This window comes from Phyllobates terribilis, unplaced genomic scaffold (assembly GCF_046119375.1).
Source record: "Phyllobates terribilis strain yellow unplaced genomic scaffold, ASM4611937v1 Scaffold_4__5_contigs__length_816908805, whole genome shotgun sequence".
Taxonomy (NCBI): Eukaryota; Metazoa; Chordata; class Amphibia; order Anura; family Dendrobatidae; genus Phyllobates; species Phyllobates terribilis.
This window is the reverse complement of record NW_027362764.1, coordinates 55,487,322-55,510,694: the sequence shown is the minus strand read 5'-3', so window position 1 is coordinate 55,510,694 and position 23,373 is coordinate 55,487,322. Positions and strand designations below refer to the sequence as shown.

The 23,373-nt window shown below is 43.2% G+C and overlaps 1 protein-coding gene across 2 annotated transcripts in view; it reads left to right on the top strand.

Annotated features, from left to right (window-relative positions):
* Window positions 1–22,657, top strand: part of VPS50 (VPS50 subunit of EARP/GARPII complex) — a 215,986-nt gene extending 193,329 nt beyond the window's left edge. Inside the window, exons 24-28 of one of the 2 annotated variants that reach the window (XM_073677354.1) lie at window positions 7,954–8,050; window positions 9,841–9,999; window positions 11,782–11,903; window positions 17,004–17,193; window positions 18,867–22,657. In XM_073677354.1, coding sequence (XP_073533455.1) covers window positions 7,954–8,050; window positions 9,841–9,999; window positions 11,782–11,903; window positions 17,004–17,193; window positions 18,867–18,986 — 688 coding nt within the window. In that variant the 3' untranslated portion in view covers window positions 18,987–22,657. The remainder of the gene's footprint in view (window positions 1–7,953; window positions 8,051–9,840; window positions 10,000–11,781; window positions 11,904–17,003; window positions 17,194–18,866) is intronic. The other variant, XM_073677353.1, reaches the window with a different exon arrangement.
* Window positions 22,658–23,373: the final 716 nt, after the last annotated feature.

Genomic DNA, 23,373 nt, shown 5'->3' with positions numbered 1-23,373 from the left:
GCTCCTTAGTGTCCCTCCTCCCTGCTGCTGAATGTCTGCCTACCTAGCCTGATTATCAGCTCCTCAGTGTCCTTCCTCCCTGCAGCTGAATGTCTGCCTACCTAGCCTTATTATCAGCTCCTCCGTGTCCCTCCTCCTTGCAACTGAATGTCTGCCTACCTAGCCTAACTATCAGCTCCTCCATGTCCCTCCTCCCTACTGCTGAATATCTGCCCATCTAGCCTTACTATCAGCTCCTCAGTGTACCTCTTCCCTGCTGCTGTTGATTTTCTGTCCACCTAGCCTGATAGCTTTTCAGTGCCCATCTGTCCTACTGCTAGTGAGACTATTTATCAAGTCTGATTATCAGGTTCTCAGAGTCCTTCTTCTCTGTTACGTCTGAAATCTCGCACTGCTCATTACAAGCTGCAGCTATCATTCGGGTTGGATTAGAGGGGGCTGAATACACTTGGATGATTATCATTCTGATTTTACTATCAGTATTATACAGCCATTCTGACATGGGCCTTTAAAGAGCTTGTCCAGGAATAGAAACATATGACTACTTTCTTTCAAAAACAGCGCCACCCCTCACTATGAGTTGTCTGTGGTATTGCAGATCAGTTCCATTCACTTTACTTGGACTGAATTGTAATACCAGACTCAACCTTTAGTCAATGGTGATGCTGTTTCGTGGACAACCACTTTAACAACTAGGCAATTTTATTTATTTTTTCATCTTTTTCTCTTAGCATTTAACAAGCCATAACTTTTCTATTTTTCACATTTAGGTTAAGTGCACACTGAGCGTTTTTAATGCATTTTCGCTGTGTTCTTTCCGCAAGTAAATGCACCAGAAAAGCTAGATAATACGTCTGCCAGTTAATACAATGACAATCTTGATGAGCTGTGCACATGTTGCGGAATTTTCCGCTCAAGGTTGTCATTGCTTTAAAATACGCAGCAAGTCCATTCTTTGTAGCGTTTCTGCAGCACAAAAACGCTCAAAGAATGGTACCCGGGCTAGGGAAGAAGACTACTTCTCCCATCATCCGACCGCCACTCCTGCTGATAACAGCGAGAGCGGTACGGCTGAGGGGAGAAGTAGTCTCGCCAGCCGAACCTGGGCTGCGCAGTGTAAAAAAAATAAAATAAATAAAAAAAAGATAAAAATCTGTTTAATAAAAGAAAACACCTTTATACTCACCTGTCCGGCGTCCCCCGGTGTCCTCCTGATGTCACCCGACGACACGATCATCCCGGCGGCCTGCGGTACACTGACTGGAGCGCGCTCGCTCACGGCAGTGTATATCGCTGCTGCCGGCTGAGGTCACGCGAGTTCATCAGCTGAAGATCAGCTGAGAGCTCAGGGACCTCAGCTTACGGCACCGGTGCTGTGTGGGAATATTCTCACGAATGCTCCCACGTACCACTGATGCAGTATGAGGTCATCAGAGCTGATCTTCAGCTGATGAACTCACCTGACCTCAGCCTGCAGCAGAGCAATGTACACTGACAGGAATGATTTTACCCTCCTGTCAGTGTACAATGCTGTCTTCTACAGCAGTCACATCAGTGATTGATGTGACTGCTGTAGAAGTGACCCAGATCGCCGAGGGACAATCTGGATTACCTCATGACGGCGGACAGGATGGATATGGTTATATATTTTTTTTTTTGTCAGGAGACAAGGGCGTCGGGGATTGAAAGAACAATAAAAAAAAATTATTAAAACAGTGTTCAATAAAAAAAACTTTATTCTGGCCATGTCTTTATTGAAAAAGTGTTGAAAACTTAGCTACGGTGTTAGTAATGAGGTCGTCTTATAGACAACCTCCATTACTAACCTGGGATTCATGTCAGACGCCAATACAAGGCTAACATGAACCCCAACCCCATTACCCTACTCGCCACCGCTACACGGCAGTGGGAAGAGTGGAGGCTAAGCGCCAGATTTGGTGCATCTTATGGATGCGCCATTTCTGGGACTGCTGAGGGGTGATATTATTAGCCTCAGAGGGGGCCAGAAATCCATGTCTCCTTCCCTGGCTATTAAGATCAGCCCCCAGCTGTCTGTTTAGCCTTTTCTGGTTAGACTTTATAGAGGGATCCTATGTAAAAAATTTTATGGGGTCCCCCTGTAATCTAGCCAGTAAAGGCTAAGCAGACAGCTGTGGGCTGTAATTAATAGCCAGGGAACATTTTTGACTAATGGCCCCTTCCCCGACTACTACTATCAGCCCCCAGTGGTCGGCTTTCCCTCTGCTGGTTATGAAAATAACGCAGGAGCCCACGCCATTTTTTAAAAAAAAAAAAATTTTAGGCTATGTGCCCACAATCTGGACGTAGCAGCGCATTGGATTCAGCATATTTTTGTTGCGTCCAAAATGCTGTGTTCTATTGAATGCAGGTAAATCCACATATGTTCACTGAACCTGCGGATTAACCGTATTCAATACATTCTAGTGGTCAAATTTCTGTTGCGGAAACTAACGACTCCGCAAGAGAAATTGACATGCTGCGATCCTGAAAGACGTGTGGCATGTCAGTGTCCACGGGTGATCTTCAGCCTCAGATGCATGCATAGTGGACATGGGATTTCTAGAAATACCATTCACTATGCTGTAACATCTGGACGAAGCGGGTTTGACGCTGCAGAAAAACGCAGGTTCAAACCTGCAGCGGCTCCTGACCGTGGCCACGTACCCAAACTCACCCGCAGCATGTTAATTTCTGTAGTGGCCACGCAAGTCTCCGCTGCAGAGTTTGACTGACTGAAATGTCATTATATGCGGTGGATTCACATGTACCGACAAGAATAGTGTGGCATTAGAACACAGCGTTTTGGACGCAGCAAAAATCTACTGCGTCCAAAGGGCTACTTATTGATGTTATGAGGACGTAGCGGCTAATGAAACAGCTGTGAGCTGTTATTAATAGCTAGGAAACATGTTTGCTTAATGGCACCTTCCTAGTCTAAGCATAGCAGCTCTCCGCTTCCCCAGAAATGACTTGAATGGAAATGCTAATGATATTGGGTGTATGGGATTAGCTGACACCTAGCTCTTTTGCTTGGTGATGACAGGGTGTCAATCAGACCCTTTCATTACTAAACCTAATTAAAGTAAAGAGTTAAATAAACACAGAGTAAACACTTTATTTGAAATACTACAGGCACATTCTTTAATCATTTAAATTAACCAATATACTTACCCCAGGTCTGACTGTAATCCATGGGTTGAAACAATGTCCTATGTTTCTTTTTTCAAATACCTTTATTTAGCTCCAAAAAGCATTCATTGATGTCCAAAAACACATTATAAAAAACGAATAAAAAAACACGGCAAAACACACGTTTTTTCCGCAGCATTTTTCCTGCCAAGAGATGCAGAAACGCTGCAGAAATTTCTGCATTCAAATCCTGAGCGCACATAGCCTTAGCCATATGAGACCTTGTTCTATGCCGGATAAATTGTTGTTTGTTTTTTTTTTTTTTTTTGCGTTATTAGAGGGAACATATAAATGACTGCGCAATTTATTTTTTTCTGTAATGCAAATATATAAAAATATATAGCATTTTTGGTGTTTTTAAAATATTTTGTACTAACCATATTTTACAAGTAATCTGAGCTAATTTTTCAGGATATTAGTCATGTGGACACCTTAAATGCTTAGTTTTTGTATCTTTAATGTAATTAATGTTTAATAAAATGTGTTGTATAGGTAGAAATATTCGTTATTTTCCTTCCGGTTTAAAGATGTTTTCATCACATTTTTCTTTCTTTATTTGTTTTACTTAAATGCATGGAATTGGGGCTGAAAATCATTGTTGCAATTGGGTTTCATTAAGAATTTTGCCCCGTTTTAGTTCTATAGCCTCTGTGTTGAATTTTCCATTGCTGGTTGCAGAATGAGTTAACTGAGAATCTATCAGTGAGTTCTTTCTGAGGGCCCAATGGGAGAGTTTGTAATGTTTTTTTTTCTATTCTCTCAGCTGATTTATGACCACCGTCCCCATCTAAGTTAAATGTACAGGGACATAAATAGCCTGGAAAAGCAAAATAATGCAAAATTATTTATAAAAACTCTATTACAAAAAAAAATGATTTTTAGCCTCAAATGTATGAATTTAGGTAAAAAAAAAAATGTTGCCAAAGATGGATAACCCTTTTAATTCCTCCCTATAAATTTAGACTGGTGTGGAATTAATAACTAAGCACCGAACATTTATAGCGCTTGGTCATGATCAGGTTAAAGGACTTTGCTGTTCCTTTATTCTCTTTTTATTTGCCTTTTTTATTGCTATATTTATTTATTTTCTTATTGCTTCCCTCACCCGCTCTCGCTGCGCTCCAGAGTCCTGGCATCCGGTAAATCTTATTCTTGCGCCAGGATGAGTTGGCTTAATAGAGTGAAATTTCCGAACCCGCCAGATGAGCTGATTTGGCGGATTTCAATGTTAAAAATAACTCCATAGTTCTCTATTTTGGGTTACAAAAGGTAGAAACCAGTCCCCAATGACGCCATTGTTCATATGTGGCGACTAGAACATTTCAGATGAAGGTGTAACTAACTTTATATTCATTTCGTGTCTAATTGTTTAAGATTTTTATTATTTTAGTAACTTTTTTTTTTTTTTTACATATTTTACTTAGAATTTTTATATATTTTTTTGCATAAGAAAAAACAAGTACAAACGTTATTAGGAATTTCCAAGAATGTCCTAATGAGTCATGGATGGGTCAAATCCCAGGGAGTTAGCGGGACATCTGTGCATGCGGCTATGGCGGGTACCGCAGATCAAAGCCGTCCTAGTGAAGGTGGGGGAACAATGACGGGTCCATGGATTTCCAAAAAGTGTTGCAACCCCTTAATGATGGCCAAGAAAGCCCCGTGAAAGTGCTTCTTGTGATGTACCTCATAGTGGCCAGATATTACAGTGTTACAGCTTATGTGGCCATGTGGTGCCCAAATAGCTCTGAGGGGCCCACAAATCACTGGCTGATGTCACAATGATTCCGCTTGGTAAACAAACAATTCTAAGAAAGGAATCCAATGTGCCAGCCTTATTATATTGGTGTGTGCATCAAATATAAGCTTGGGGCTACACGTCTCAGGTGCTCGGGCCGTGGTGCCCGTTTCTCTACGGGCAAGTCATGTGCCCTGTGTGATTGCGTTTGCCCAGTCACAAATCGCTAAGGTCAGGTATGATTTGTATGATCACAGGTGTCTGGAAATCAGTGGCTATGACTGTAAAATTATAAGTCCTTTCTTTCTTTCTTTCTTTCTTTCTTTTTTTCCTTCCTTTCTTCTTCTCTTTGTTTTTCTTTCTCTATCTTTCATTTTCTCTCTCTTTTTGTCTTTCTTTTTCCCTCTTTCGCTTTTTCTTTCTTTTTTTTTTCTTTCTTTCTTTTTTTTCTTGCTTTCTGTCTTTTTCTCCTTTTTCTCTTTCTTTTTCTGTATTTTTTGTATTTTTATCTCTTTCATTCTCTTTTTTATTTCTTTTTGTTTCACTTTCTTTTTCTCTATCTCTTTCTCTCTCCCTTTCTCACTCCTCTTTGTTGCTCCCTTTTGCGCTCCCTTTCTCACTTCTTTTTCACTCCAAATTCTCTTTGTCACGCCTTGACGCTCCCTTTCTTTTGCGCTCCTTTTACTCTTTCGCGCTCCTTTTACTCATTCGCGCTCCTTTTACTCTTTCGCGCTCCTTTTACTCTTTCGCGCTCCTTTTACTCTTTCGCGCTCCTTTTACTCTTTCGCGCTCCTTTTACTCTTTTGCGCGCCTATACTATTTCACACGCCTTTTACTCTTTTGCGCGCCTTTAACTCTTTCGAGCTCCTTTTACTCTTTCGTGCTCCTTTTACTCTTTCGCTCTCCTTTTACTCTTTCGCTCTCCTTTTACTCTTTCGCGCGCGTTTTACTCTTTCGCGCGCCTTTACTATTTCACACTCCTTTTACTCTTTCACACTCCTTTTACTCTTTCACGCTTCTTTTACTCTTTCGCGCACATTTTACTCTTTCGTGCTCCTTTTTACTCTTTTTCGTGCTCCTTTTTACTCTTTTTCATGCTCCTTTTTACTCTTTTTCGTGCTCCTTTTTCTCTTTCGCGCTCCTTTTACTCTTTCGCGCTCCTTTTACTCTTTCGCGCTCCTTTTGCTCTTTCGTGCTCCTTTTACTCTTTCGCACTCCTTTTACTCTTTTGCACGCCTTTACTATTTCAAACTCTTTTTACTCTTTCGCGCACATTTTACTCTTTCGTGCTCCTTTTACTCTTTCACGCTCCTTTTACTCTTTCACGCTCCTTTTACTCTTTCACGCTCCTTTTACTTTTTCTCGCACCTTTTACTCTTTCGCGCTCCTTTTACTCTTTCGCGCTCCTTTTACTCTTTCGCGCTCCTTTTACTCTTTTGCGCTCCTTTTACTCTTTTGCGCTCCTTTTACTCTTTCACGCTTCTTTTACTCTTTCGCGCACATTTTACTCTTTCGTGCTCCTTTTTACTCTTTTTCGTGCTCCTTTTTACTCTTTTTCGTGCTCCTTTTTACTCTTTTTCGTGCTCCTTTTGCTCTTTCGCGCTCCTTTTACTCTTTCGCTCTCCTTTTACTCTTTCATCCACCTTTTACTCTTTCGCGCGCCTTTTACTCTTTTGCCCGCGTTTATTATTGCACACTCCTTTTACTCTTTCGCGCTCCTTTTACCCTTTCGCGCTCCTTTTACCCTTTCGCGCTCCTTTTACCCTTTCGCGCTCCTTTTACTCTTTCGCGCGCCTTTTACTCTTTTGCCCGCGTTTACTCTTTCACACTCCTTTTACTCTTTCACGCTCCTTTTACTCTTTCACGCACATTTTACTCTTTCGTGCTCCTTTTACTCTTTCACGCTCCTTTTACTTTTTCTCGCACCTTTTACTTTTTCTCGCACCTTTTACTTTTTCTCGCACCTTTTACTTTTTCTCGCTCCTTTTACTTTTTCTCGCTCCTTTTACTCTTTCGCTTTTCTTTTACTCTTTCGCTTTTCTTTTACTCTTTCGTGCTCCTTTTACTCTTTCGCGCTCCTTTTACTCTTTCGCTCTCCTTTTACTCTTTCGCTCTCCTTTTACTCTTTCGCTCTCCTTTTACTCTTTCGCTCTCCTTTTACTCTTTCGCTCTCCTTTTACTCTTTCGCTCTCCTTTTACTCTTTCGCTCTCCTTTTACTCTTTCGCTCTCCTTTTACTCTTTCGCTCTCCTTTTACTCTTTCGCGCTCCTTTTACTCTTTTGCGCTCCTTTTACTCTTACGCGCTCCTTTTACTCTTTTTTTCTTCTCTGTCTCTCTTTCTTGATCTCTTTCGCTCAATTTTTTGCTCTTTTTTTTTTTTTTGCTCTGCTTCTTTCTCTCTCTCCTTTTGTGTATTTTTCCTTGGACAGTTCTCACTTATTATTCATTGTGCAGTGATATACAAATTGTTTCTACCCCCACCATTATTGGCCACTGGTCATATTTGATCTGAGGACCCTACTTCTGCAAGGCTTCAATGTTAAATTCCGCCACCTTGGGCTTCTCATTATTTTTCTCTTCGTTCTTGTTTTGTCTGCTGTTGTCTAAAGAGGAGCTTAAACTCCTTATTTTGCATGAATGAAGCATTGGATAATCCCCCTCCCACTCATGAAGCATGCTGGTGGCAGCATTGTGCTGTGGGATGGCTTGTCTGATGACGGCCTGGTGGCTATGTACAGAAAGGAAGAGATTATGATTAACCAAGAGAAATCCTTAAGGACAGAAAAACCCGCTGCAGGCTGCAAGAGAACTGCAACTTTTGAAACTTGTTTCTTGTAAGAAAAAGTGTGAAAAACCATAAAATCTATCTTTTTAGGGCACCCTGACAGCCGTTGTCAAATGCAATCAATCACTTTAATGATTTGCTGCCATTACTTCCTAATGGCCAAATATATGGCACCTGCCTCCTCCACTTCCCTAAACACCCGGAGATTATTTATTTTCAGGGTTTTCTTGGCTGAACAGTTCGAGTTTCTCCAGAATCATCTGGACTCTGTGATGCCAGCGGCTAAGAAACCTTTCCTGCAGCAGTTTTATTCACAGGTCAGTGCCCTAAGTAAGAACCCCAGTAAATATTCTTATATAATTATCTGCATCACCTGACTGACCCAATTTAATAAGGTCAGTCTCCTCACACAGTGTTGGCAAAAGGATTTCCCCGTAAACAGTGCCAGACATAGTGCAGTCATTAACTGCATCCTCTAGAAAGTGCCCCTATATTTATTGTCATGTAGAGAGTACTCCTATAACCAGAGAATCTGGTTAAATGTGTCATCCAGAGTCTGTCCCTATAAAAAAAATCTCATTAACAGTGTCAGACAAAGGTTGTCTCCATAGACAGTGTCAGACATAATGTCGTCATTATCTGTATCCTCCAGATAGCGTCATTCAGAGAGTTTCCCCATAAACAGTTTAAGTCAAAAAAATGTCATCATTAATTGTGTCATTCAGAAAAGGTCCCTATGAATAGTATTGACCAAGGACTATCCCCATAAGTTAGTCAGAGAGTGTCTACGTAATCAGTCAGCTAGAGAGTATGTACAGATGACCCTATAAACAGTGTTAGCCAAATAGTTCACCCATAAACAATGTCAGTGAGCGAATGTCCTATAAATAGGGTTGGTTAGTAAGTGCCCCTATTAAGTGTCATCCAGAGAGTTTGCTTATAGGCAGTGAAAGTAATTGCTCCCGTAACCAGTCAACCACATTATAAATCCTTACAGTGTCAGTAAAACTGTGTCCCTATAATCAGTGTCAGTGAGTATTTCTTTTACCAGTGTTCATCCACAGAATTCCCCCATGAACAATCACAGAGATTGTCACCTTCAGCCAGAGAGAGTCCGCAGGTGTTCCTATAAACATTGTCAGCCTGATAGTCCAGCCAATAACAGAGTCGATCGGAGAGGGTCCTCGTGTATAGTGTCGGCCGGAGAGGGTCCTCGGGTGTGTGGTGTCGGCCGGAGAGGGTCCTCGTGCGTGTGGTGTCGGCCGGAGAGGGTCCTCGTGCGTGTGGTGTCGGCCGCAGAGGGTCCTCGTGCGTAAGGTGTCGGCTGGAGAGGGTCCTCGTGCGTAAGGTGTCGGCCGGAGAGGGTCCTCGTGCGTACGGTGTCGGGCGGAGAGGGTCCTCGTGGGTAAGGTGTCTGGCGGAGAGGGTCCTCGTGCGTAAAGTGTCAGCCGGAGAGGGTCCTCGTGCGTAAGGTGTCGGCCGGAGAGGGTCCTCGTGCGTAAGGTGTCGGCCGGAGAGGGTCCTCGTGCTTACGGTGTCGGCCAGAGAAGATCATTGTCCTTATAAGCGATGTCAGACATAGAGTCTCCAGGTATCTTTATAAACCAACTCAGCCAAATAGTTTACCCTTAAGCAGAATCAAGGAACATGATATCCCCATAAACTATATGGGTAAGAGATTCTTCATAAACCTTGTCAGTCAGAGAGTGCCCATATAAAGCGAGTACCCCTATTAATAGTTTCGTACAGAGTCCTCCTATTAACAATGAAAACAATTGCCCTGTATACACTGTCAGACGAATAGTACGCTTATTAACAGTGTCAGTCTGAGAGTGTCCTTATAACCAAATTTTGTAAGAGCGTCCCCTCGTGACGCGCGTCAGACAGACAGTGACCCCATAAACTGTGTGGATAAGAGACCTCCCATAAACCGTGTTTCCATAAAGAGTTACTGATAATGCGGAGAGAGGCAGTTTCTAGACCCCATTAACAGTGCCATTCAGAGAGTGCCCCATCAATGATTCTGATCAGTGCTTACTTGCCCCAGACCCTGGGTATTGGGATTGTCCTCCTGTCTAACGTTCCTTTCTTTTGCTTTTTTTTTTAGACCGTGTCCACTGCCAGTGAACTCCGCAAGCCGATATACTGGATCGTAGCCGCAAAGGCCATAGACTACGAGCAGCTGCTGCTGCTTATGGCGAACGTGAAATGGGACGTGAAGGAAATCATGTCTCAGCACAATGTCTACGTCGATGCCTTACTGAAGGTACATGGCGTCTTGTCCGCAGCGGCACGTACTAGGCCTGTAGGTGCGTACGTCCGCTGGTGCGTTACCAGCCATTGTCCTGCTGCAGCGTGGAGGCGACAGACCACCGACCTTCTCCTAGGACCACGTGGGTCATTATTCCGCTTCATCCAGTATCTATATGGCAATGAGTCGTCCACGATCCAGCTGCAGCTCTTTTATGGCTGCTCTCTGCGATATTGCCCGTTGTCGTTCTCTCTTCCAAACTTATCCAAATTTTGGGAATTTTTTTTTAGCGGTAAAAAAAAAATAAAAATCTGAAATTCGTAAAAAAAATAAAATAATAATTTTCTGAAATCCATAACTTTATTTTTTCCATCCAGGGAGATCGATGAGGGCTTGTTTCTTTTGCACACAAAGCTGACATTTTTATTGACGCCATTCTTGCTTTTTATTGTATTTTTTTAATAGGTGTGGCTACCGAAAAGCTGCAATTTTTGCATTTTTTTTTTCTGCCTTTCATGTACGGTTTCAATAATTTTATTGTGATTTGTACTTTTTTGACCAAATGATTGTTGTTTTTTTTTGTTTTTGTTTTTTTATGTGGGAAAAAGGGTGATTTTAATTTTATATATTTTTTTATAAATGATGATAAAATATTATTAAAAATATATATTTTTCTATAAATTATATTAATATATTTTTTTATATATATATATATATATTTAATTTTCTTATTTTTCCGTTATTATTTAGTCTCCTGGAATCTGTGATCATTCAACTACACTGCAATGCTACCGTAACACCATACATATGTATTATTTTTCCCTGGTGTAAATCCCGCTGTTCTCCTGAATCCGGTGATGTTTTTCTTTTGTTCCTGCACCTCTCCATTCCTGAGATATGGCCCTAAATCTAGTTAAGGGGGCATGGTCATCAACTGCTCTGGGCCACACCCAGTTGGCTAACAAGACTAAATTTATATGCAGAGAAGATTGGGCCGTATCTCTGGGATGGAGACGCGCAGGAACAAAAGTAATACATTGCCAGATTCAGGAGAACGGCGGCATTTACACCAGGGAAAAATAATACATATGTATGGTAAGTGACAGGTCCCCCTTTAAGCAATGATAGTGTGCCAGCCTCTTAAAGGGATTGCCCAGGAAGCAAAAAACACAAATTCCAACAAGAGGAAATTCTATGAAATAAAAAATACAATGCTTACCTATTCAGTCCCCTAGTTCTACCTATCTGTCTCTGATGATCCTGCTGCCGTGATCACGTGCCGTATATTCATGTTAACACTGCAGCCAGTCTCTTGCATCATCTCTGAGGCCTGTGATTGGCTGCAGCAGTCACATGGATATATTGCACATGTTCACTACTGCAAAATAAACAGAGGCTGTCGGGGACCGTTGGAGTCTCTGTTGACCTTGCTGCAGTAATATCATGCTATATATCCACGTTACCGCTGCTGCCAATCACTGGCCTCATTCTGATCTTATCACTGAGACCAGTGCTTGAAGTTGTCAGCACATGATCACCTGATGGTGGCGCTAAAACTACATTTATTTTTCTTTTGTAAAATCATTATCTGCCAAGATGGCTTTGAGCTTGGGGTCCCCTGTATGATGTCCAGTGTCTTAATAGGGTGTACTTAAAGGGATATATGTAAAAGGGTAGACACAACCATCCCTTTAATATGGCAGAAACTCATATTGATGTCTGGTAGCCATGTTGTACATGACCCCCTGTCCTGGGACTCTGCACAGTAAAGAAAAGCCTGACTTTGTTCTGTTGCAGGAATTTGAGCAGTTTAATAAGAAGTTGTCAGATCTGTCGAAACACGTCCGAATCCCGCTCCCCGTCTCCAACATCCTGTGGGAACACTGCATCCGGCTCGCCAACAGGACGCTGGTGGAGGGGTAACTGTCATTATTCAATAGGCATCATGTTAGAAATGACTCCACGGGTTGCTGACTGCAGAACAAGTTACTGATTGCAGAATGAGTTAACTGAGAATCTGTCAGTGAGCTCCTTCTGTTGAGAGAATTTGTCTCTTTTTCTGAGCTCCTCTCTGCTGAATTATGACCACCGAACACATCAGAGTTGAATGTTCGGAGATACAAAGAGTCTGTAAAAATCCAAAAAGTGCAAAATTTTTAATTGAAAAAAAATTATTTTAGCCCCAAATACATGCATTTAGGTAAAAAAAATATATATTGTCCCTCAAGCTGGACAACCTAATGATTAGAATCTTGAGTTTCTGAGGCCACCACTAGGTGGAGCTCACTGCATATGTATTTATCGTTGAGTTCAATGGGAACTTTAAAAGTCTGTGTGTGCTGAGCTCCCCCTAGTGGTGGCTGCAGGTGGACAGAAAATGGACCGTATGAGATAAGTGGACTATATGAATAATTTTGAAGCTAGTGAGATAAAGTGAAACAATGGGAATAGATTACTCCCATTTTTCGGTTTAATCGTTGGCTTAGAGTGTGCACTGTGCTGGATTTTCAAGCCCTTAGAGACATGGGGTGTAAATGTACCGCACTGAAAACTACTAATTAGCGCCCCGCTTCATGTATTCCTGGCATTGTGATGGTGCTGACGCAGTATTTGTTCTGTGCAATCATCTGCGGCAGCTTCCAGCTTCATTCTACATCAGCTGCACCCTGTCACTGGCGGGATCAGAGGAAACGCTTGCTCTTGAACTTGGTCGTTTAACCTTTGTAAAGTCACGATTAATGGTGATCACTGAAAGATCCCTGAATTCTGCCCCCCCCCGTACATTGCTGCCTTCTGGCTGATGTAGGAACAGTTTTCAGCTATCCGAAGAGGGTCTCTGGTGTCAGATGACTTGTCTGGTGAGGGTCTCGAGTGTCCAATCAGTCTCATACTGATGACCTGTTGAGGGTCTTTGGTGTCAGACCCCCACCAATGTCATACTGATAATCTATCCAGTGAGGGTCCTGGGTTTCAGACCCCCACCAATCTCATTCTGATATCCTATCCGCTGAGACCCCCACCGACCTCATACTGATGTCATATCCAGTGAGGGCCCCGAAAGTGAGACCCCCACCAATGTCATACTTATGTCCTATCTTGTGAGACCCCCACCAATCCCATACTGATGTCCTATCCAGTGAGGGTCCCAAGTGTCAGACCCCTAACCAATGTCCTATCTGGTGAGACCCCCACCAACTTCATACTGATGTCCTATCTGCGGAGACCCCCACAAACCTAACACTGATGTCCTATCCGGTGAGACCCCCACCAATCCCATACTGATGTCCTATGCAGTGAGGGTCCCGAGTGTCAGACCCCCACCAATGTTTTATCCAGTGATACCCCCACCAACCTCATACTGATGTCCTATCCGCGGAAACCCCCTCCAATCTCATACTGATGTCCTGTCCGCAGAGACCCCCACAAACCTCACACTGATGTCCTATCCAGTGAGACCCCCAGCAACCACATACTGATGTCCTATACAGTGAGGGTCCCTAGTAACAGACCCCCACCGACCTCATACTGATGTCCTATCCAGTGAGGGCCCCGAGAGTGAGACCCCCACCATTGTCCTACTTATGTCCTATTTGGTGAGACCCCCACCAATCCCATACTGATGTCCTATCCAGTGAGGGTCCCGAGTGTCAGACCCCCACCAATCCCATACTGATGTCCTATCCAGTGAGGGTCCCGAGTGTCAGACCCCCACCAATCCCATATTGATGTCCTATCCAGTGAGGGCCCAGAGTGTCAGACCCCAACCAATATCGTACTTATGTCCTATCCGGTGAGACACCCAACAATCTCATACTGATGTCCTATCCAGTGAGGGTCCTGCGTGTCAGACCCCCACCAATGTCATAATGATGTCCTATCCAGTGAGGGTCCTGCGTGTCAGACCCCCACCAATGTCATAATGATGTCCTATCCAGTGAGGACCCCGAGTGTCAGACCCCCACCAACCTCATACTGTTGTCCTATCCAGTGAGGGCCCCGAGTGTCAGACCCCCACCAATGTCATAATGATGTCCTATCCAATGAGGGCCCCGAGTGTCAGACCCCCACAAACCTCATACTGTTGTCCTATCCAGTGAGGGCCCCGAGTGTCAGAACCCCACCAATGTCATAATGATGTCCTATCCAATGAGGGCCCCGAGTGTCAGACCTCCACCAACCTCATACTGTTGTCCTATCCAGTGAGGGTCCCGATTATCAGACCCCCACCAATCCCATATTGATGTCCTATCCAGTGAGGGCCCAGAGTGTCAGACCCCAACCAATATCGTACTTATGTCCTATCCGGTGAGACACCCAACAATCTCATACTGATGTCCTATCCAGTGAGGGTCCTGCGTGTCAGACCCCCACCAATGTCATAATGATGTCCTATCCAGTGAGGGTCCTGCGTGTCAGACCCCCACCAATGTCCTAATGATGTCCTATCCAGTGAGGACCCCGAGTGTCAGACCCCCACCAACCTCATACTGTTGTCCTATCCAGTGAGGGCCCCGAGTGTCAGACCCCCACCAATGTCATAATGATGTCCTATCCAATGAGGGCCCCGAGTGTCAGACCCCCACCAACCTCATACTGTTGTCCTATCCAGTGAGGGCCCCGAGTGTCAGAACCCCACCAATGTCATAATGATGTCCTATCCAATGAGGGCCCCGAGTGTCAGACCTCCACCAACCTCATACTGTTGTCCTATCCAGTGAGGGTCCCGATTATCAGACCCCCACCAATCCCATATTGATGTCCTATCCAGTGAGGGCCCAGAGTGTCAGACCCCAACCAATATCGTACTTATGTCCTATCCGGTGAGACACCCAACAATCTCATACTGATGTCCTATCCAGTGAGGGTCCTGCGTGTCAGACCCCCACCAATGTCATAATGATGTCCTATCCAGTGAGGGTCCTGCGTGTCAGACCCCCACCAATGTCCTAATGATGTCCTATCCAGTGAGGACCCCAAGTGTCAGACCCCCACCAACCTCATACTGTTGTCCTATCCAGTGAGGGCCCCGAGTGTCAGACCCCCACCAATGTCATAATGATGTCCTATCCAATGAGGGCCCCGAGTGTCAGACCCCCACCAACCTCATACTGTTGTCCTATCCAGTGAGGGCCCCGAGTGTCAGAACCCCACCAATGTCATAATGATGTCCTATCCAATGAGGGCCCCGAGTGTCAGACCTCCACCAACCTCATACTGTTGTCCTATCCAGTGAGGGTCCCGATTATCAGACCCCCACCAATCCCATATTGATGTCCTATCCAGTGAGGGCCCAGAGTGTCAGACCCCAACCAATATCGTACTTATGTCCTATCCGGTGAGACACCCAACAATCTCATACTGATGTCCTATCCAGTGAGGGTCCTGCGTGTCAGACCCCCACCAATGTCATAATGATGTCCTATCCAGTGAGGGTCCTGCGTGTCAGACCCCCACCAATGTCCTAATGATGTCCTATCCAGTGAGGACCCCGAGTGTCAGACCCCCACCAACCTCATACTGTTGTCCTATCCAGTGAGGGCCCCGAGTGTCAGACCCCCACCAATGTCATAATGATGTCCTATCCAATGAGGGCCCCGAGTGTCAGACCCCCACAAACCTCATACTGTTGTCCTATCCAGTGAGGGCCCCGAGTGTCAGAACCCCACCAATGTCATAATGATGTCCTATCCAATGAGGGCCCCGAGTGTCAGACCTCCACCAACCTCATACTGTTGTCCTATCCAGTGAGGGTCCCGATTATCAGACCCCCACCAATCCCATATTTCATCATTTGTTAACAGGTTTGTCCAGGACTTGAGTGAGATCCCTGAAGCTAGCAGAGGCCCCCATGTTAATCCATGTTACACACAGGCTATAAAGCATAAATAATCAAAGAAAAATCCACATTTGCACATTTGGCTTTAAAAAAAACCCCTTTAATAAATGAAATGATAAATATTATGTGCCAGAGAGAAAAATGACAGCTTGAAAGACATAACCCAGCGAATGAATAGAATAGTTGTGTCTCCTGGCATGCGGTGAGATAAAAATTGAGAAATATGCTGCGATCTGAAGGTTAAAAAAAAAAAAACACGTCCATGAGGGGTAATTGAGTGATTAGGGTGAATTATCCTCCATCAGAGGACCCCGGACTGTATTATGTTCCCTTCATCCATTACAATTGGCTGAAGTATAGAAGGAAAATCTCTTATTGTAGACCTTGCTGCAGAGCGATGACATGTCCGTGCTGTACCCCCGGGTCTGCGCGCTGCTTAGGGATTTTTTTCGTTCTGCATATATGTGGCCAATAATAATTGGAAGTGACCCTCCTCCCTAGGACTGAAAAGTGACTGTACATTTGTCACATATAGTCACCCTGTCTGGTGCCCTCCATGCGCTTCCTTTGCTCAGATCAACGCTACGTTCCTCCTGCTTCCGAGTTTGGCCGCCCCGGAAATGCTGCGCAGTGGAGGTCTGAACCTCGCCAAGGAGAGGCAAAGGCGACATTACTTTGGCCGCCACCTTGGCACCTGGAGGAACAGGAAGCCAATTTGGGAGGTACATGGAGGTTGTCCAGTGGGGTTGACCATACGTGACAGGTGGATAGTCACTTTTCAGTCCCAGGGACGAGGATCTATTTAACCATTCACTTGTCCTTGGGTGAAAATTAGTAACTAGTTGGAGATGGAATAATTAGTTGTTAGTATCTCTACCTATATGGATTTTATTTGTGCCCCTTGGGCACTGGACCAGGGGTTACATCTGGGCAGTGGCCTACATAGCACCGATTTAGCTTGCAAATTCTTGATTGAGGAGCCCTAGTCCTACCTAAGTAGTCCTAGTCAGGTAGCCGCCACTGCGGTAAGAAGCCACATAAGATCTGCTCCTCAGCCTGGTGCTGTCCAGGTATTAGAGGCACGTCCAGTCAGCGATCCCAGCCATTACTCGGGATGATTTCCAACCACCCATAAGGCAACAATCCGGTTGCATGACCCAATCTGCTATTTCTTCCTTACTAGTTATGCCAATGTGAAGAAGTGCAGCAACGAGGGCCGGGCTCTCATGCAGCTCGATTTTCAGCAATTCCTGATGAAACTGGAGAAGCTGACTGACATCCGGCCGATTCCAGATAAGGAATTCGTAGAGACCTACATCAAGGCCTATTACCTGACGGAGAACGACATGGAGCGCTGGATCAAGGAGCACAGGGTGAGCGTTCTGATCCCCAGAATGGGCCATGCACCTTGGTTTTCAGTGAATGTCTTAATTTTGAAACCGTACTTAATAGAGGTGGATCCTCTCTCTGGGATCCTCATCTCTTGGCCAGAGTGAAAAGTGGCTATAAGGAGTGTCTTTCTCTCTGGAGGACCCGTCCGGTGTAATACTTAGTTTCCCCTGTGGTGGTGCTGCAGAGAAAGCAAACTCTTACTAGCAGGTTTACCCACAGATCACAGTTGATCATTTGACACTTAGTTATCGGCTTATTTCTAACAATTAGTGGTTGTCCAAAGTGGAGTACTACTTTTGTTGTCATGTATGATTTGTTCCCACTAGTGGCGGAAGTCCACTCATCACACAAGATTGAAACCAATTAGTGACAAAATCAGTTCCCAATACAAAGCCATGTCCATCAATCCACAGCCACACTGACCCATTAAAGTCCTGGTCATTCTTGATATCATGGTACTTCATGATGGTAGCTTGCGGTGAGCCACAGCAGGAATATGCTCTTCGTTTTATGTCGCAGTGTTGTCGACTCTGGGCAATAATTTTTTCTAAAAGGGTCTCCAAAATATAAGTTAATTAATAGCGTATCCCCCCCTCCTGCTATGAATCCTAGAGATCAGCTTTAATCAATGGAAGAACCTGGTAGAAAGTGTTCAATTCACTAGCAGCGCCACTGCAGGTGATATAAAGTATTACACAATTCTCTTTGAAGTGATTCACTTTCTGTGCAATACGAGGATGTGTCGAGTCCTCCAGGGTGAATGACCGTCTCAAGGACCCCTCTATTAACTTAGTATCTCCCAGTAGGGTGGAAGAAAATGTGTTTTTTTAAGGCAGCCGTCACACACTCCCTCCCCCCACCCCACAACTACACCATTGTCTTTATTATTTTAATTTTTGCATTTTTTACATTACCAGTCATGTATTTTATGTCCTTTAATGGCTCTATGAGAATGCCACTCTGTTTCCAACATTTGGAGAGATTATTGGTCATTTTTATAAAAGGAAATAATTAGCATGCAGCCTCCTTAAGGATTCTCCAAGAATGTAATAAAATGGCCCCCTTCACATAATTCAAACTGCAGCCTGTTCTAGTCATGTGTCAGGACCGGCTGCAGTCTGAAGTAACACAGCTTGCAAGACTGGTGTCTCAAATGACTGAGGAGTTGTTTTGTAAGTACACATATCGGAGCTGCCGGAGAAGGGCTATGACTGGAAAATAAATAAATCTTCTCGGCTAAGCACTGAGGGTTGATGCTGGAGCAGATAAAAAATCCTTTGTGCGTAGTCAGGCGAAGATTTATTTCTTCTCCTGTCACAACCCTTTTCCTGAAATTACGGTATGTGTGTTTACAAAAAAGCTATTCTGTCAGTTTAGTCACAGGTCTCAGGAGCAGTGTTTCTTCAGACTGCAGCTCGTCCTGGCACGTGACTAGTATAGGCTGCTGTTTGAATTATGTGACAGGGGCAATTTTATTACATTCTTTGAGAACCCCTTTAAGTAGTCAGAAAGCCACTACCACAATAACATTAAAATCATATCATTTGAAATGTGAAAGCGCAAAAAATGCTACCAAAAAGTTGAAGATACACTAACACGTTAAACTTTTTAGCATCTGCTTATTTTTTTTTATTATATCTTTTTTTTGCTGTAGGAATATTCCACCAAGCAGCTAACAAACCTGGTGAACGTCTGCCTTGGATCCCACATAAACAAAAAGGCCAGACAGAAGCTGCTGGCAGCCATTGACGACATGGACCGGCCAAAAAGATAATTCCCAGGGAGCTCTCCTGACCTCACTGACATGGTAGAGCCCAAGGGTAGACGTGCGCTCACTGGATTACATTGAATATGTAGAATCACTTAAAACATATTCTCTCGTGTTCTGGAGAGGTGTCTCGCCATCACAAATTTTATTTGTACAGGTTCATAAGGAACGTGTTCTTATTTCTGTAGATTTGGATGTCATCAGGGTGGAATCTGTAGATTATTGTAATTTGCAACTTTGAAATTGCAGAAAACCTAAATTTTTGAATTATTTAAAGGGACAGTGTCACTAGGTCAGACCTGTTTAAATTCAAGCGTGTGTATGATTTCCTAATAGAGTCCTAATAGTAAATGTACTTATACCCATTTAGCTGCTCCCCCACAAAGTAAGAAACAAAGATATTATGGAGCCACTTGTGAGCCAGTCACAAGCTTTGAAAAGGCTCATGTGACATATACTTCACTGTTGAAAGGGATCACATGATATACCATGTGATTTCAGGAAGCTCTTACATTTCTCCTATAGACAACAACGGTGGTTTAGGAAAATGGCACATTTTGTCCCATTGTTGAGCACTTATACACACTCCATGTGTCCATGGTCCATGTTGTCATCTATTCCATTTACTTTTAGTGTTACTACTCACATTCCAAGAAGATTTAGGCCTCATGTTATATATATATATATATATATATATATATATATATATATATATATATATATATATATATATATATATATATATATATATATATATATATATATATATATATATATATATATATATATTGTACAGGTCAATGAACCATTTTAGCAGCTGTCCAAATAAGTGCAAACGAGCGTTCCTAAGAATGGTCCCGCCCATGACGAATGGTCCCGCCCATGACGAATGGTCCCGCCCATGAAGAACACTCATTCTTTTTCATCAGCTTGTGTAAACATGCCGCTGATCTGACGATGATCTGCAAATACTCATTTATTGGCGGCATAAAAATAATCATTTTTGGCAAGGGATGTACTGCAAACAACATGAATGCTGTATAGTCATAGAGCAGTCCAATTAACATTTTTTCTGCCCCTATCAGTCTGTGTCGGCCCAGGAAACAAGCACCAATCAAGTTGTGTATAATGCTCATTCATGGACCTAAATCAGCCATTCTAAATGGGCCTTTACTTATGTAAGAAAAAATTGGTCAATAAACTAATCTAGTTGGTGTTACCCATTGAATATATTCCCGCCCATGAAGAGTAACGGTAACACCCCTGCTTGGACTCGCTCTTCACTTTTACTTTTTCTTTGTGAGAATGACCTGTAAGGTAAATATAACCTATAATGTACTGTACGCCTATAAAATCTGTATATTCCGGTCACTGATTTTTTGGGGGGTTTAGCTCCATTGCACTGAACGTTCCCGCCCATGAAGAGTCACGTTAACGCCCCTGCTTGGGCTCTTCACTTTCACTATTTATTTCTTCCTGAGGCTGACATGCAGAGTTAATGACTTTACTGTATCCCTATAAAATTTGTATATTCTGGGCACTGATTTTCTCTGTCTCGCTTCAATATTAATATGTAAATCTGAATAGTTTGGAATATTAATTTCTTAGGCGAAATCAATTTCTCTATTTGTCTGTCAGAGGTTTTTTGTTGTTTTTTTTTCTTTTTAATTTAATTGCTCCATGTTCAGGGTTGTAGTGCCGGCTGTTTTTTTTGTATCGCTTTCCACAGTAAATGAAGTTGTCAAATCTAAATTAAGAGATTAATGGAAAAACGTGGCTGCGAAATAAAACACTAATGACGAACCTACCATGAAGCCCGTGCTTGGTTAAATAGGGGGCAGAGGTCGATGAGTGGAGTTGAGGAGACGTGAAGATGATCAATTGTTGTGGTTTCTACCGCTCACAAGTGTAAAAAATGCTGTGTACCTAAGTTCCGTTAACTTTTTGTGACTATCGGGGGTAGTCAAGGGATAGCAAACTGATATAGTTCAAGGGTATATACGACTTGGCAACATTATATATAGACAGAGATATATATCAATTAAAAAAAATCATCTCATCTCCTGGAGAACAGAATTTCCCATGATGACGTCTTTAATGGGGTTGCAGTACCCACCGCCTATGGACAAGAAGAGTGCTGATAAAGGGAAGAAATCGGCCATAGTTTACCAAGCCATCATGAACTAGTCACTTAGGGGTTATTCCATAAACAACATTTAGCTCCTATAGGATAGGTCATTTCTGATGTGTTTTACCATTGGGATGCTTCCCGAGAACGGGAGTCCTGTATGAATGAAGCGGTTGTGCACATATGTGGTAGTAGTAATGCGAATGCATGATCACCATTTCCATAGACTGTGGTTGCTCATGTGCACTAAAGCGCTGTCCTCATCGGGGACACAGGGTTCCTCTTTTTATATTCAGTGGGGAGCCCATCGGTTTGGATAAAAGATAATTGTAATTATGGGACAACCCTTTTAAAATCTTAAAAACATCCCATTATTGGTTGATTAATCCCATTACTTTCAATAAGTTGGTGACAGTTTAATCAAAGTTATGGCCAATTTAAAGGGAAGATCTACTGCAGAACCAATTATTTTTGGATTGTTCCATTGCATTTGGACTAAAGAAAATTGACTTTACAAATAACCTTTTGTGACGATACAGCGTAAAATCTTAATAAGCCAGACATTTAGACTTGTTAAGTCAAGAGAAATACACTATTGTGTTTAAATTACACTATTGTGTTTAAATTGTCTTGTACATGTTTGTTTATTTCTAAAGGTCAGACTAGTATTTGTGTAACCCTGATTGCGGTCTCCTCTTGGGGTTGGAAACTATGTTATTTTCTAATATGCTAATTGTACTAAGAGCCAGTTATTTGCAATAGCCCCTGTATACCAACTATGTAAATTGATTTGTCTCAAACAATGATAGATGAGCCCTGCTCCTTTACCTCTGACATGTGATATGCACACTTAGCTTTGGGGGAGGAGGGTGAGAGCAGTTCTGCCATTCAGGGGGCTGAGCCCAGAGAAGCAGAAGGAACATGTGTTTTTTGTAAGAGCCAGACTTGAGCCCAGAGAAGCAGAAAAGAGATGTGTTTCTGAGACAGGGAGTCTTGAGACGGAGATTGAGATAGACTTTGGAAGGATAATGAGAGACATCCTCCAGGACAGTAGATGGATTGCATGGCATCTAAAGAGACAGATTTGAATTCTATAGGATTCTAGCCTAAGGGTACCGGCCCTGACTGGAAAGATTTGGATCTGCTCCATTAACCATCAGCGAGACCATGAATACACTTTGGGGAGTCCAGGAGAGGATGAAGAAGTCACCTGGCCCCATGAATATGTTGTTTTGGGGTTGCTAGGAGGGACCCACCGGTCGCCTAGGATCCATGGAGACATTTGGAGTTGCCAGGAGGGACCCACTGATCTCCTGGCTCCATGGAAACTCTCGGAGAGGCCAGATTTGGACCCTCGGGTTTCCTGGTCTTGTACCTCGATGGACTGCTAGTTTCCTAAGCTTGCTGCTACCTTCTCTCTGTGGGGGGCCTGCCAGAAATGGGGGGCCACTGGTTGAGGTAGTCAGCCCTGGAAGTCTCCAAAGTCACAGCTGTTCTATCCCAGGCGGACAGAGAAGGAAGGGTGAGACTGTGTAATGTTGTACCATCTTGGGTATTTGCTGGGACTGTTCTGTGTTTATTATCTGCTTTGTGGTTCAATAAAGTATTGCCACACTGTTTTACCCTCACCCTGTGTTGTCTGAGTAGCATTACGCCCACAGAAGTCCCCAGGTCGTCACACCTTTAATTAACATTCTGCTGTTTTTCTGTCTTCAAACAGTCCCTGCATAGTCTATTCCTACATTAATCTTGTGGTCCTCCTGGTCCCTTAGTTCCTCCTACTGTGCCAAATATGAGGACACACAGAAGTGAGCATAACTGCTGACTCGTGAATCCAAGGCAAGAACCGTGTCACCAAAAAGCACGGGTTTAGTACTTTCTGCGGACTCAGACTACACAGACTTTACTCGTAGTCTGTTACCATGGAAACATTTAGGTCTTCTCAGGAGCTTTAGTGACAAAACAGTACGAGATTTTATTTTATCATTTTTTTATATGAAAACTATTTGCAAAGTAACTTTTTTTTTCATTTTTGATGCAATGGAACAATTTACCGATTGGTAGTAAAGATGAACACACAGTGAGAATAACTGCAGACTCAGACTACACAGAATGTATTTGTAGTCTGTTACCTAGGAAACATGTTCTTCTTAGGAGCTTCATACACAAAACAGTAGGGAAATCTTTTTTATATTTTAAAACTATTTGCAAAGCAATTTTCTTTTTTTCATTTTTGATTCAGTGGAACCAATCGGTTGTAAAGAT